Source organism: Anoplophora glabripennis, unplaced genomic scaffold (assembly GCF_000390285.2).
Source record: "Anoplophora glabripennis isolate ALB-LARVAE unplaced genomic scaffold, Agla_2.0 scaffold12, whole genome shotgun sequence".
In the NCBI taxonomy this organism is placed as follows: domain Eukaryota; kingdom Metazoa; phylum Arthropoda; class Insecta; order Coleoptera; family Cerambycidae; genus Anoplophora; species Anoplophora glabripennis.
The window spans coordinates 632,460-647,681 of NW_019416512.1; the positions used below are offsets into that span (position 1 = coordinate 632,460).

Genomic DNA, 15,222 nt, shown 5'->3' on the forward strand with positions numbered 1-15,222 from the left:
GTGTAACATTACAGTATATCAAATGTTAAATGCAACCATTGATTATATAATGTACAAGCTACGCTATACTTGAGGATACACCAGGTACACACAGGTAAATATAATGGATAATCTTTTAACCGTGGATGGGGTACTCTAAGGTCGTTCAGAAAATTGACTTTTGTCTTAGTATAAAGTCCCTTCGTTTTTCAGTTATTTCGTTTTTTTTTTCGAAATTTCCGCCATAGGTTAACTTTATTGGTCACTACTTTCAGTTATTTTGCGTAATATTCTTGAATTGTGTTATTATTAGAAGCTTATTAGAATTTTTAACTAGCAATAGTAGTTCTTGTTTAAAAAAATTTTAAACTTAAATTTTATGTTAAGTCAGCGAACAATCGAACATATAATTGAAAGCTCCGAAGGGCATTCATAAGAAGGTGCAGAGCCTGAATCATTGAAAGCGGCAGACAATTTGAACGTTTACTGTAATTTTTAAATAAAATCAAATAATAACTGAAAGATAATAGCTTTGTTCCAAGTGCATTAGAATTAGTTCCCAACAGTCCGACGCAATCGCATTTGCTTCGAAACGATGAATTTTGAACCTTATGTAAGCTTTATATCCATATGCGCATGCGTCTGACTGTTGGAAACTGTTTAGGATTCTACTAGGAACAAAGCGTATACGATCTCTCGTGGCCTTAGTGACCAATGAAATAACCTAGGGCGGAAATTTGGAAAAAAAACCGAAATAACTGAAAAACGAAGGGGCTTTGTACTAAGACAAAAGTCGATTTTCTGAACGACCTTAAGGTCTCCCATCCACGGTTAAAAGGTTAAAGAAATAATTATTTCTGTCGGTCAACATCGGCTCGATGCTGGCAATCCTAGGTACCTACCTTTAATTTATTTGATAACGTAGCGTATATAAAATTTATGATAAAGCCATAATTACATGGTTGCATATACATAATAAGATGTAATGATGTGATATAAACTACCTTATGTAGAATGTGCCTTATGTGACACATTTTTAAAATCAGATAGGTAGTTCCTGAGTTTTAGTTATTAAACGTTAATAATATTTTTAATTGTAATTTATTTTGTTGAAATAAATGTATAATGAAAGTAAACCAAATGTTATTTAAGTTTGTTGGAATAGTTTGGAGGGTAGCTTTAGTATACCGAGCTACAGCACTTAGACCCCATTGGGCCCCTTGTGCATCCTCCCAGCGAGAGATCAGCTCTCCTGAGCCGTCAACCATAGAAAATATATCTATGGCCGTCAACCAGTCTATCAAGGAGAAAAAGGTGATCACGTTGCTCAGGGGGATCTCTCTAATGTGGGCCATTTTACAGACGTAAATAAAATTGACTGATCGTTTAAAGGTAAGTAATACATGGTGTTTTTTAAAAAAGTGCGTTCTTTCAAAGACGTAACAGAGGACGTCATATTTTAAGGATAAGTAAATTGTCAAATTAAAGACAGACAATTATTTTTAAACCCACTTTGTTGTGTAATAATGCACGTAGTAATAATTCCAACGACATCATCTCGTTTTTTGTTAGTCGAAGTCGAAATGTTTATTATAAAACATTTTTAAGCGCTCTTGGTTAGAAAGTGTTGAAATACTGCTGAGACTGAAATTAATTAGATAATATTTGAAACAAACTACAATTGAAACCCCATTTTTTTCTAATAAATTGCTACAGTATTAGTGTATTTATATGTCGCCATACAAAATATACAGGGTATTAGAAGTTTGACGGCCTTAATTTTAACAGACGATAGAATACATTAAAATAAACAAAAAAACCTTATATGACATGGCTCCTAAACTCAACCATTTCCGAGAAAAAAATTATCAAAGTCTCCGTGCATAGAATACCATAAAATACAATTAATGTTTATCACTTTTTTGAACTTCTCTATGCTTAATTGTAAAAAATAATTAGCGTTGTAATAAATTTAAAGTTCGATAAAATTCATATCGAGTAATAAGACAACGGCGCGGCGATTATAATAACACGATGGTACGAAGTTGTCCACCAACAGCAATACACAATTCAGATTGGTATCTGGAATTAGACCGTATCGGAGTGTTTTTTGCGTACCACTATTTCCTTTTTTTGAGGTGTTTCTCCTTGCTTTTTTAAAATATTTACCATACGCGAGTATCAGGATATGTTATTAATTTATGGGGAGGCTCACCGCAATTCTGCTAGAGCTCGATGCATTTACCGTCGACGTTTTTCCCACCAGCATGTCCCTAACAGAAGAACATTCGTTTAAGTTTCACAAGGTGCCCATCAAATAAGGTTAAATCCGGGTATTTTCCAGCGAGTGCGCGAAAATTGGATTCGAAGGTATCGTGCGTGTATCGAAAATAGTGGACATTTTGAGCATATGTTTTAGTTTGTTTCATACTTGTGCGTTTAAAAATTACTGATGAATTTTGCTTTTTGGTGAGTACCTAAATTGTTTTTAATATGATTATTTGGATGATGTGAATCTTTCAAATTCACAGTAAGTTTCTGTTTTAAGAGATTCATAATTACTAAAATTCAAGCTAAAATTTAAGCACTAACACTATCTTCGTACCACAAAATCAATACATTATATTTTCTTTATTTAAAAACTGGAAAATTGTCTTGAAATTTATTAAATGTTTCACAATAGGTAGTTGTTTACATTTTTTCCGTAGGACAAGTCCGCCGCGTGCACAAGTGGTATGCATTAGCTGTGTAGCGTTAAGTTAAGCACTGTTGTCACGTTGAGATGAAACTCCCCAATATTAATACTCGCTGTATTTTGAAAACTGTTAATCTTAGGCCCCTGTAAAATACAACTTTTTTGTTCATTTATGATTACTCTATCTCATGCTAAAGTAATGGCAGTCAAAACGATCGACCACAAATTGCGTTTAGTTTCACACCTCTATTATCCCTAGAATAAAGGAAATTTAAATTTCAGGGCAACTCAAAACAACATTTTTGTGAAGTGTGAAAAATGATACGTATATTAAATTCCATTACAATATTGTGGAGAAAAACAACTATTTCTTTGAGAAAAATTAAAAAAAAAACTTTATTACGTAAACATCACAAAACCAAAGCAGTTTATAATCACAATTATTTGAGAATGTTAAAAATAAATTACAAGGAAACACAAACAATAAAGCATTAAGAAAGCATTATTTTACAATAATGTTACTGTCGAGCTACATATCAAAACTTCTTAAAAAAGACAAACTAAGTAAAGATTAAGTCATATACTTAAAAGCTAACTTGGCAGGAATTACAATTTCGTATACTTAAACTTTAAATAAAATAAAAAAAAACAGTTCGATTTATATAAAACTAAAAATGGAAGCTAGTGCTTCGTCCCTCCATCAGAACGGTGGCATTTCTTGATGTTCCTGTAAAAACAAAAGAATCATTTAAACTTTGGAGCGTTTACTACTACTACTGGAGGTAGCGTACAAGGTGAAGAGACATATAGTTAGTATGAAGGTACATGCTATTTCTCTCTCGCCGAACGTGATTGGCTCACGACTCATCCCCTGTCTGACCACGTGACAGGAACACAATCAACGAGAGAGAGATAGCATGTACCTTCATAGCAGCTATCTCCCTCTTCACCTTGTAACTTGCCCAGCCATTAGGAGGCTACCTCTTACTAGAGGTAGCCTCCTTCGAGCATATGCAGTAGCATAAGATAAGATTTGAACATATGGGTTACTCATCCAAACAAAATAGGTAAAATTACTGTAAAGCATGCTTTTAATTGAATCACAGCCTTTTTATGTAATGCTCAAAGTGAATAAAAATGTAATCTAAAAATTAATACATGCTGCTGTGTACTAGATGGCAGCTGCTGCTCGAATGACACATGAAAATCCTGGAAACTACTTTGTGAGAAATTATTAAAGACCAAAAAAACCGAAAAGAATTCTTCTTAATTGAACCATATTTAGTGATCAAAATTTTTATCTTGGAAAAATATCGGTACCAATAAATGTTTAATAAAAATTTTATCTGCACTTTGTGTTGATTTTTCTCTTCTGATTGAGTGTAAGGATAAGAGACAGTTCATAAATGCTTAGAAATAGAAAAGATTTCAAACTTAATTAATATGCAGTTTCAAACTATCAGAAGCTAATTTATGAAACTTTTAGCTAAAAATGCCTAACTGACCTTGACTATGAGAAAAGTTATTTTGGCTTGATGAAGATTATGATACATGACATGACTGTTAACGGTAACTATGTTTTAGTTCTACATTAGGTATCAAACCACAATAGTATCTACTTTATGATGACAACTAAATTTACTGGAGGATAGAATTAGAGTAGACAGCCATTCTAAAAGTAGGAATATACTTACTACTTGTTAGATAAAGTTAGTAGGTATCTATTATTTGGTTATTACTAGCATAGAAGTTACTAAGATCATATATAGTTATATAAGGGACAGAAATATATAGATGTAAAAGCCTTCCTGGTATTGAAATTAGGAACATTTATTCTATTTATTAGTCGTTTAATTATAAACGTTAAATTTACTAGATTAATATTAAGATCTAATTATTTTTAGTAAGATTGAATAGACTTTGAACATTTTCATTTCCGATACCTACCAAAAAGATTGATTATTAAAAAAGAAATATAAAGAATTGAAGAATTGTTCCTTATTTCAATTCACTTGGAAAAATTACACTTTTTGTGAAATAAGTTTTCAGTTTACAGTTTTGGGATAACTAGGGCAAGTTTTTAAATCCATCTGGATAAAATAGTTCGATGCACTGAATAAAAAATTAAGCCATTAATAAGTTTACTGGAATGTTTGACAATTTAAAAAACGTTTCAATGATTTTGGGTTTTTTATAACCTCATTGTTTTGACAAAAAAATAAAATTATTCCACAAATAACTTCAGACAATAATATATACATATATACCTCAATAGTTTCCTTTGATAGTCTTAAATAATTTTTAAAATCTTTAAATCCATATTTTAGTATAACTTTTTCTACAAAATTTAATTTGTTGACAAATAGTATGAACCTAACCTCAACTGATTTACTTTTCACTTTTCATTTTTCGTTGGTCTCCAACCCCGATGAATTTGATAAGCAGTGGAATGGAAATGGGCATTTTTGTAAAACCGGTTGTATGTAATTCCCCGAATGGTAATATATGATTAATTTAATGTTTTAATAAAATTTTTCACAGATGAATTTAAAAACTCACTCCTACTTCAAAATGAAATTATAAAGCGGCACCTATTATTCTTCACGAGAAACAGAGTACGCGCCATCTATTATTTTACTGTGAAATGCAATACGCCATCTACTGTCTTTTTATACTATTCCCTTTTGATTCCAAATATAAATTAATTTAATATTCAACTTTTTGTTAATTTAAGAATGTTTTGAGGTGGAAATAAAAAAAATTTGGCTAATGATAAGGATTACTTCACAAAAATGTTATAGGAACTACCTCTACAAATGAATGAAAAATAAACAAATAAATAAATTAGAAATCAGTATGTAAATCTAAGTATTAATAGAAAAAGCCTATCTTGGCCCACAAAAACAATTACAAAATTCGTACGAAAACTTGATTTATAGATACTAATTGTGTTTTCTACCTAAGGTAGGTTTTGTAAATTTCATGAACACAAACATGGACAATCTGTGTCTTGGTGTCTTGCATGCATTTGTCGACTTCTATTTCTACAAACAGGTACATACGCAGTAGAAATTCGATGAGTTACAGTCTCCTTATGCAAAGCAGTGGTTTTGTTCTTCTCTCTCTCTCGAGTGGAAGGATTTATCCCTAAAAATAAAAATAAAGATTAGTGAAAGATTAGGAGACGAAGAAGTTTCGCCTACCTCTACTTCCTTCTCTTTTCTGCGGCGTTTTCTTCAAATCTTCACTTCGGTGCCTTGTCCTATCCCTGGTGGACCTATCGGTGGTGCTTCTGATCGTTGACACAGCAGTCTTGTGTCGGATTTCTGGCAAACTGCTTAGTACTCTACAAGACACCAATATAATTACCTTCATATCAGCATATATTAGAATTTTACCTGTCTTCCGATTTACTCGGAAGTTCTTCCTTTTTCCTTATGGTACTGCTACTTGTAGGTTTCTTGAGCTCTAAACCGTTAGTCACAGTGAGTTGCATGGCTTTGGTTTTCTTGATGAGCCTAGGCTTGCGCACTGGAACTTCTACATTGGCCGTCAAATCCTCGGACGAAGATCCGTGAGACTGTAGAAGAGCTTCTCTACTGCTCGCTCTTTGCAACCGTCTCGCTTTAGTATTAGCTTTAGCGGTGCTGGAGTCTCCTTTTTCCGTCTTCTTCCTCTGATGTTCAAGTGTAGTTTTTGGGATTGTTGATTTCCTTTCAACCGAGGAAGACGTAACTTTTCTTCGACTCAAACTTTCCACCGAAGAAGTAGAGGATGTGTGTTTCAGTTTTGTTCTGGTGTTGGGAGGTTTAGATTTGGTTCTCTGAGCCTGCTGCTGCTTCCAGGACTTCGTTTCAGATATTGTCTCCAATTTCTCATTTCTAACTTTCTTTGAATCCTCATCATCAGTGCTGTACCTATTGTGATTTTCTTCATCAGTATAACCGTTAACAGCCTGGAGAATTTGGTCAGCTGCCTTCGTTAATTCATCTAGAATGCTACTGTCGAACTCTCTGCTGTATCTGCCTTTGGTGTCCTTCAGATTTTCGTAGATTGGTTCGTTGTTTACTTTAACTGATTCTGGAGACTTCAATCGCGGTTTATTTTTGTTAACTGCTGCATTTCTCGCGGGCGAGGGAGATTTCTTGTAGTGCTGTAGGAGATCTGGCTTGTCGGACAGTTTGCTTTCTTTCCTTATCACAGCCTGAGAGATTTTTTTCACCGGTTTGGGCGACAAGTTAATGCCGAAGTAAGTCATTTCCGACTTCTTCGGTTGCCTTAAGACAATGCTGTCGTTTACGTGTTTCGTTTGTAGTTTTTTATCAAAACTACTCTTAAATTCTTTGCTTGGAGATTGTCTGGTGTTTTCGATGGGTTGCGTCGTACCCAATTTTTCAGGATAATCATACGAATGGTTGCTTCTACCAACTAAAGACGGACTAGCAAGTTTCTTCGTAGTCACAGCCGGTTTTAGATCTGGTCTAGAGGTCATTGGAATCACTTTATTTAAAGCTACAGGAGATGAGTTTTCTTTACTTATGACGTATTTAGAAGTGTTTCTGCAGGCATCTACGTTTGAAGTGGATGAGATAGTCTCGTTTGTTAGTCTTTGTTTTATATCTGAAATGAATGAAAACGAGTTAATAGTTATTATATTGCGTTTTAAAAGCTTATGGTTGCAGTTGACTGGAAAAATGTAGCGTTCTTATAAAAGTATAATATTGAGTGTAAGAAAAATGTAATCATGACAAAACATATGGTTTTTGAAACTATTTTCCGCTCGATGGTTTGCTAATATGCTGGAGTAGAGACAGGCGAAGCTAAATTTAGACTGACTAGTACCTTTTTCTGATTTTGTGTTTAATTTGAGATCGTGTTTCGTCACAGCCTCCTTGGTGCTTGTTCTGCTGAAATGTTCGCTGATGTTCTTGAATGCCCTCATTTTGCTCCAGCTCCCGGACACCACGCTACTGTTATCGTCCTCGAAACTGTTCAAGTCCCTTTCGGCGATGGTGGACATTAACAGTTGGACTTCCTTATCAGCGTCACTGTCACTCTGAACGTCCTCGTACAGCTTTTTGAGAGCCTCTAGCTGCTGGGGTATACCACCGTCTTTTTTGTAACTAGAATCTAGTCCAGTCTTATCGGCGAAGTATTTGGTTTGGTTTTTGTCTTTTATGGTGTTTAGTATGAGGGAGGTAGACTTGAAGCTGTGGTTCTGAGATCTTTTGTATTTGGCATAGGTGAAACAGTTGTCCGTCTTCGTCGGGGGCGATGGGGACAGGTCGATGGTTATTTTTGTGGTAGTCATGGTGTTGTTAGTATCCTGAGTCGTCGTCATCTTAGAGCACACTGTGTGGTTCGAGGCGGAGTCTTCCCTTCCTATTCTCACTACTAATCCCTTGTTCAGTATCTGTTTTGAGTCTGGAACGTATTTGCGGTAAAGTTTTGCGCAAAGCTTAGGTTAATGGATGCGGATTCAACAATCTACTAAAGACTTCATGCACAAAAAGAGAAAAAGGTACTACAGATGGACAGCTACGCAACAAACGATTAAAATGCTACTATTTGTAAATTGACGGATGCACTATGGAGCACCATTTCTTAACGACCTTAATTTGTTAAATTAAATAAATTTCCTTCCACGTTTTGTTGCTCTATATTGCATTTTTGTTGGCGTTACTTTTACTTTCCTACTTTAAATAGTTTATAATTTTTTTCTTACGACTTGGAGAAGCAAAAAGATGAATAATTGTAATAATATTATCATGGATGTAAAAACTAGTGTATATGGTGTCCCATTTCAGATGAATTTTTCAATAATTCTGGAAATCTTAATAACATAAACAAATATTTCAAATAAAAGTTACACCAAATCATTTTCTTCACATACTAAAACTATTTATGATTATACAGGGGGGTCCCATTTTTCTGGACGTTGCTCAACTTCATTCTTGCAAATGAAACACCTTGTATATTATTGCATTTTTGAATTTCTATTTGAATATTGGGTCAAAAATGTACCGTTTCTGTGTTATTATATTAGTTCTCTCATTTATGAAAAAAAAAAAAAAAAATTCAAACAGAAAAATAGTAATTATGGACATTAGAAATTCCAGCTTTTGAAACAGATTGATTTGACTTTTTATTCACTTTTCTTTTTATTTTATTTAGGTATGCTAGATTCTACTTTTTATATGTAGTTTGTGAGATAATTTTTTATATTTTTTTGTTCCTGTTTCATCATTAAAAAACAAATGCCACATAACATAACCCGCTATCTATTCATCAAAGTAGGCGTTATATTCAAGAAGAAATTAAAAACATGTAATAATATTACATTCTGCACACATTTTTCAAGTTATTCTATTTGAAAAAATGAAATTAGGTAACACTTAGAGAAAATGGGATACTCTGTGTGCGAAAATTGTTTTGGTTCAACTTTTATTTGAAATGTGCTTTTATATTACTGGTGTTATCAGAGCTATGGAAGAATATGCCTTAAATGGAACATCTTGTATGTAATTGGGTGAAAATGCAAAAAATTCATATCAAATACTATCTAAAACTAGTAAATACAGGGTGTCCGGTAAGTACCTCCTAATCTCTCGGGAGTGTATAGGGGAGGTCAAAGTAAAACTAGTCCTTCCTATAATTTTTTTTCCTAATGTGCCCCCTAACGGAGTTATGGGGGGTCAAAGGGGTACCTAGAAATTAACGTTTAGGGTTATAACTTTGAAACCACCCTGTATATTTTAATAAAATTTTCGTACGTTGTATTACACATGGAGCTCTACGATTTGATGCTAAAATCAACTTTTTGCTATTATCAGGTGTCCAGAAACGGACTGGCCCTATCACAATTTTTCTCAAAATTTTGACAGAAGTAATTTTATCAAACTGAAAATATTATTATTAGATACTCTGAAGGTTTTTCTTTAAAAATGGTACTCTTTATTTATTTCGAAAAAATGAACGGTTTGCGAGATAAATCGGTTTTGAAAAAAATTGGTAACAAATACAACAACAATTAAAATTTATTTTTTTACAATAAAATCATTCCCGCTAGTGCCAGCCTACAGATTCACCATAAACATTTACTGGTGGTGAATTAAGGGAATGAATAATGCCGTTTCTTGTAAAATCAACATCTATGACCAAAATACATCTACAAATTATTATTGCTCTTGTCTCCATGGAGTTCTTTTCTATTGTTTTCGTTGTTAGACCCTGTTGATTTTAAAGTACTTGTCAAAGGCGCGTGACAGAATAAAAATTCAATTTTATTGTGGTATTCGTTTTAAGCCGTTAGAAATAACATTTAAAAATGGAAGAATATTCCTGTGCAGAATATGCTGATATGCACCTAATTTATGGGGAAGCATTATGCAACTCCGTGGAGGCAAGAAGACTTTATGAGGAAAGGTTTCCGGGTCGACATTTGCCGAGTCCAAAAACTTTTGAAAGAGTTGATCGTAGTTTAAGAGAAACAGGTAAAAAAAAATAGTGAAAAACGTTAGTGAAACTAATTTCTTCCGAATCCTTTATTTAGGAAGCTTTTTGCCACGCCGTGGTGGAGCAGGAGCCCCGAGGAGAGTACGAGACCCTCATGTAGAGGAACAAATATTGGAAGACGTTGCTAATAATCCTTCAAATAGCATAAGGAAGCTTGCGGCGCAAAACAATGTTACAAAATGGGCTGTACATGAAACTCTGAAAGAACAATTGCTTTACCCGTACCACATCCAAAAAGTACATGCTATGTCTCCAGATGATTATCCAAAAAGACTTCAATACGCCAATTGGTTTTTACAGCATCATATTCGGAATCATAATTTTGGTACATCTATTTTGTTCACCGATGAAGCAGGTTTTACAAGAGACGGCATAATTAATTCGCATAATCTACATGTCTGGGATGAAGAAAACCCTCACGCTTTAGTTCAAACTCGCTACCAACAAAGGTTTATGGTGAATGTGTGGGCTGGCATTATCGGGAATCATTTGATTGGTCCATTTATTCTGGAGCAAAGACTTAATGGTGCTCTTTATTTGCAATTTTTAGAGGAAAATCTAAATATTTTGTTAGAAGAAGTGCCCCTTCAAATAAGAACTGAAATGTGGTACATGCATGACGGTGCACCACCCCACTTTGATCGTTTAGTACGTCAACATCTGACGAATGTTTTTGGTGATCGATGGATAGGTCGAGGCGGACCTGTATTATGGCCACCTAGGTCGCCCGACCTAAACCCATTAGACTTTTTTCTGTGGGGTCATTTAAAAAATAACGTTTATTCAACACCCGTAAATAGTAGAGAGGAACTTCTGCTGAGGCTAACACAGAACTGTGACCATCTCCGCAATAATCACGGAATATTATTTCAAGTGCACCGGGAAAACATTCGTAGGATTAGAAAGTGCATTGAAGTACGGGGTGCTCATTTTGAACATCTACCGAAGTAACATTTAGGTACCTTTGTTCATTGTTGAATGTTCTTTGTTGCATGTCTTGTAAGTAAGTTATTTTTCAAATGTTATTTTTAATTGGTCACTACTTGCTCATAAAGTATAGCCAACCCGTTCAAAGATTTCTGGACTTGATAAAGTTAAAGAAATTAAATGCATGAAATAATATGTAAAAAAAATAAATTTTAATTGTTGTTGTATTTGTTACCAATTTTTTTCAAAACCGATTTATCTCGCAAACCGTTCATTTTTTCGAAATAAATAAAGAGTACCATTTTTAAAGAAAAACCTTCAGAGTATCTAATAATAATATTTTCAGTTTGATAAAATTACTTCTGTCAAAATTTTGAGAAAAATTGTGATAGGGCCAGTCCGTTTCTGGACACCTGATAATAGCAAAAAGTTGATTTTAGCATCAAATCGTAGAGCTCCATGTGTAATACAACGTACGAAAATTTTATTAAAATATACAGGGTGGTTTCAAAGTTATAACCCTAAACGTTAATTTCTAGGTACCCCTTTGACCCCCCATAACTCCGTTAGGGGGCACATTAGGAAAAAAAATTATAGGAAGGACTAGTTTTATTTTGACCTCCCCTATACACTCCCGAGAGATTAGGAGGTACTTACCGGACACCCTGTAGAATACAGAGATCAAAATAAAGGGTATTTTTTGTTAGGGTTTTCCTTTTAATACAAACAATAACATTTATAAGCTTGGTTAAGTTATAAAAAGATGTAGATAATTTAAACTGGTACTTAAAAGGATCAATAAGGACACCATTAAAATAATGGTAGTCCAAACATTTTAAGTGGCTTACGTCTCCCTGTAGGTGTCTTGTTTCTCAAACCTTTTGAATAAGTGAACAAAGCCCTGCATACAATCGCGATGCTATAACAGCATTTTGACGACACTCCCTGTACGCTAATATCACAAATACCGAAGTATAAGACAGAAACAATAAAAGAACTATACTATGATAACGCAGCTAATTCCTAAATTATTTTTTGGATTTTCAACTATCAATTTAATATTATGATACGGTGTTTCACAGCGATGTAATCTAATTATTTCAAATGGTTTTTCTGTTAATTGTAAGATTTCGAAAAGTGTTATTTGAAAAATTTGCTCTGCTTTGTTGTGTTTTGTGTCGCGTTAAAGGGAAAACCTCAACTTAAGGAACGCCCTGTACATCAAATTTGTTAGTATTTATAAGGAAATGTGATCAAATGTACTACAATCTACCTTACAGGCTTCTACTGTTAAATATTAATCTACTGAACACCGTGCTTGGTTAAAAATTCTTACCTTTCGTTGGATTCTCTACTCTAGGCCAAGTAGGATGTCTCTCCTTATCATACAAGCCGTCGCTCTCCACCACCGTGGCTTCTCCTTCCCCAAAATTGACTCTGGTCGAATATCCCCTATTCTCGGTGTTCTGATTATCTTCCGTTGATTTTGTCTTATCTGTCATGGACCAAGATGACCTGTTGTCTATCTGTGCAGGAACAACTCTGATACTTGAAAAACTCTCCGAATACTTGTCGTTGTCACTTGCGTAATCGATTTTCCTTGTAGGTCGGAGGTTTTTCAACAATTTTTGGAATTCCGGTTGTTCTTGGTCGTTGTCATTGATGTCACTCGAAGGCTGTTTATCGTAGTAATTGTGAACGGTTACTGTAGACTTCCATATGGGAGTCTCATCAACGTCCACGTGTTTAAGTTTGACTCCCCAATTCTTAGGGTCCTCATCAGAATATGTTTCCGGGAATGGTACCGTTTCTCCGAGGTGATAAGGTCTCGGTTTTATCGGTTTGTTCTTCAGGATGCCTTTAATGCTCTCGTTTTCGCTTTGTTCCCTCTTGTCCTCCTCCATAAAATCATTGTTAGCATTGTTATTAGTATTAACTGTAACTACCCCGAAAGCTGAAGGGACTCTAGGCTGTTCGTTTTCGTAAACGGATGTGAAAGTTGTAGTTTTTGTATCTGGCAAATCGTCTGGAAGACCGAACATCGTTTTTTCGTAAGAACTGTCTCCGAAATGTAACACGGGCAAGCCATTTTTGTTAAAATCTTCGTTCAGGAATCCAGTGATTCTACGACGTCTCCTGAAGTTCTGAGTGGGTGGCGGTTTTTCGTCTGTGGCGACGATGTTAACTTTGCCGGATTCCGCAGCAAAATGCACTTCCGTTTTGCAGAACTCCACCTTCTTCTGTTTCCTGTTCCCATTACTATCATCGTCTTCTTGCTTCATGTATTGGTCGTTCAGAGCCAAGCTCGTCCTGCGGAATTTATTCTCGTTGTTTTTCATGACGTACTTAGATTCATCTACAGCTATCGAGTGTCGTTTTATCTCCTTTTCTGGCTGATCGTTCCAAAATAGATCCACCACGTTGTTATTTTTTACAATGGGGATAGTTATTGTTGTGGATTTCAGCTCCGTCTGGCCGTTATTCGACCAATCGCTCGCTTTATAATGAGAAAACTTGTTAGGAGAATTATTAGTTAGTTCTTCATTGGTTATCTTGTTGTACGGCGATTTTTTGTCGTCGTGGTTAAAACTGCTCGCCATCTTCTTTACCTGAAACATAAACATAAATTTCTGCTTTTTAGAAGAGGTGGATTTCGTGGATTGGCTTGGAAATTTCCATTCAACGCCTATATTGTGCCCATTATCATCTTCATGGCATTAAAAAGCATTTTTAGTCAAATTAATTAGATTTCGGTTTGAATTACATGACGCAGGACCGCAAAAAAATCCTGAAAATATCAGCGTGATCGCGAATTTCATTCGTTTCAGGATTTCTTGTAACTGTTCATCAACATAAAATCTGAAGCCGGTAGATGCAGAATTTGTTTTATCCAGTTTTGGTGAAAAACGAGTTAAATAGGTATTACACCATGTTATTCTTTATACCCCACCTCTTATATTCTAATAATAACATTTTGTAGTTCAATTCAATAAGTAATTAGTAGATAATAGTTGACAAAACTAGCCTTATTAGTACAGGAAATATAGAGTTGGACGCGACTTTTTGTTTTGGCAAGCTGAATTTATCATTATAGATGCTAAATATTATGTACAATAACATATTAGTTTCCACAGTCATAAAAACGAGGCGAAGATTGTTTACAGGCTGGTTAATTGTATAATTTTTACGTAAATCACGGTTTCCGCTTATAACTTTTTTCCGTTCGTTTCCACGAGAAAACAGTAAAGTACTTTTTTCGTCTTCAAAAGACCTACAAAACTAATCCTTGAGCGTAAAAAAATATTGATTAGATCAAAAGTTATAAACAGAAGAAGTTTATTTATGACTTTTGAATTAAACATTTATAAACTGCGTTATTATTACCAGAACGTTTTGGCATCGCATCCTCTCATTCCTTATCACTGTCTAATAACTCACACGAAATCTGGAATCGGTAAGTTGAATAGTTTACAAGTTATGGCCTTATAAACATATTAATCAATTATTAGTCTGGACAATCCCGAGGATCTTCCACAATTGCACTGATTTTTTTCATGGTAGATTTCATAATAATACATTGAAATCTATCTTTTTTTTTTATTTTCAAATTTGCAACCTGGAATTTATTTTTTATTTTTTAGCCTTAGTTGCAAAATAAAATATACGACGTACGAGCGTGATATAGTTATATATTATTACATATTCGGTAAGCTTATGAAAAGAGCTTTAAGCTAAAAAAAAATCGTCAAGATTCATTGAAAAACAACGGAGTTACAGACTGTCAAATATATTATTTTATAGCGAATTTCCCTTATTTAACGACAGGACTATGAATATTATCGTCATTTTCTTCGGACTCGCTGTCGTTCGCTTCTCCCACCCTTCTGGCTCGCCGAAAATCAAGCGACCCACTGACTTTTGACAATATTTCTTATGCACTTAACATACTTCCACAAATAAAATATTTTTTACCTGGGAAAGTATTCGGGTTTTTTTTGCCGCTACCAACCTAATTTGTTTAACAATCGGCCGTCAACTTTGACAGTCTGTAACTCCGTTGTTTTTCAACGAATCTTGACGATTTTTTTTTTCACTTAAAGCTCTTT

At 34.5% G+C, this 15,222-nt stretch overlaps 1 protein-coding gene across 5 annotated transcripts in view; it reads right to left on the minus strand.

Moving 5' to 3' along the window:
- Window positions 1-3,047: 3,047 nt before the first annotated feature.
- Window positions 3,048-15,222, minus strand: part of LOC108903338 — a 258,607-nt gene continuing 246,432 nt past the window's right edge. For 3 of the 5 annotated variants that reach the window (XM_018705490.1, XM_018705503.1, XM_018705481.1), the window contains 6 exons: window positions 12,453-13,725; window positions 7,517-8,098; window positions 6,073-7,294; window positions 5,878-6,020; window positions 5,669-5,821; window positions 3,048-3,401 (listed from right to left, as the gene is read on the minus strand). In XM_018705490.1, coding sequence (XP_018561006.1) covers window positions 3,400-3,401; window positions 5,669-5,821; window positions 5,878-6,020; window positions 6,073-7,294; window positions 7,517-8,098; window positions 12,453-13,725 — 3,375 coding nt within the window. In that variant the 3' untranslated portion in view covers window positions 3,048-3,399. The remainder of the gene's footprint in view (window positions 3,402-5,668; window positions 5,822-5,877; window positions 6,021-6,072; window positions 7,295-7,516; window positions 8,099-12,452; window positions 13,726-15,222) is intronic. The other 2 variants (XM_018705494.1, XM_018705511.1) reach the window with 2 other exon arrangements.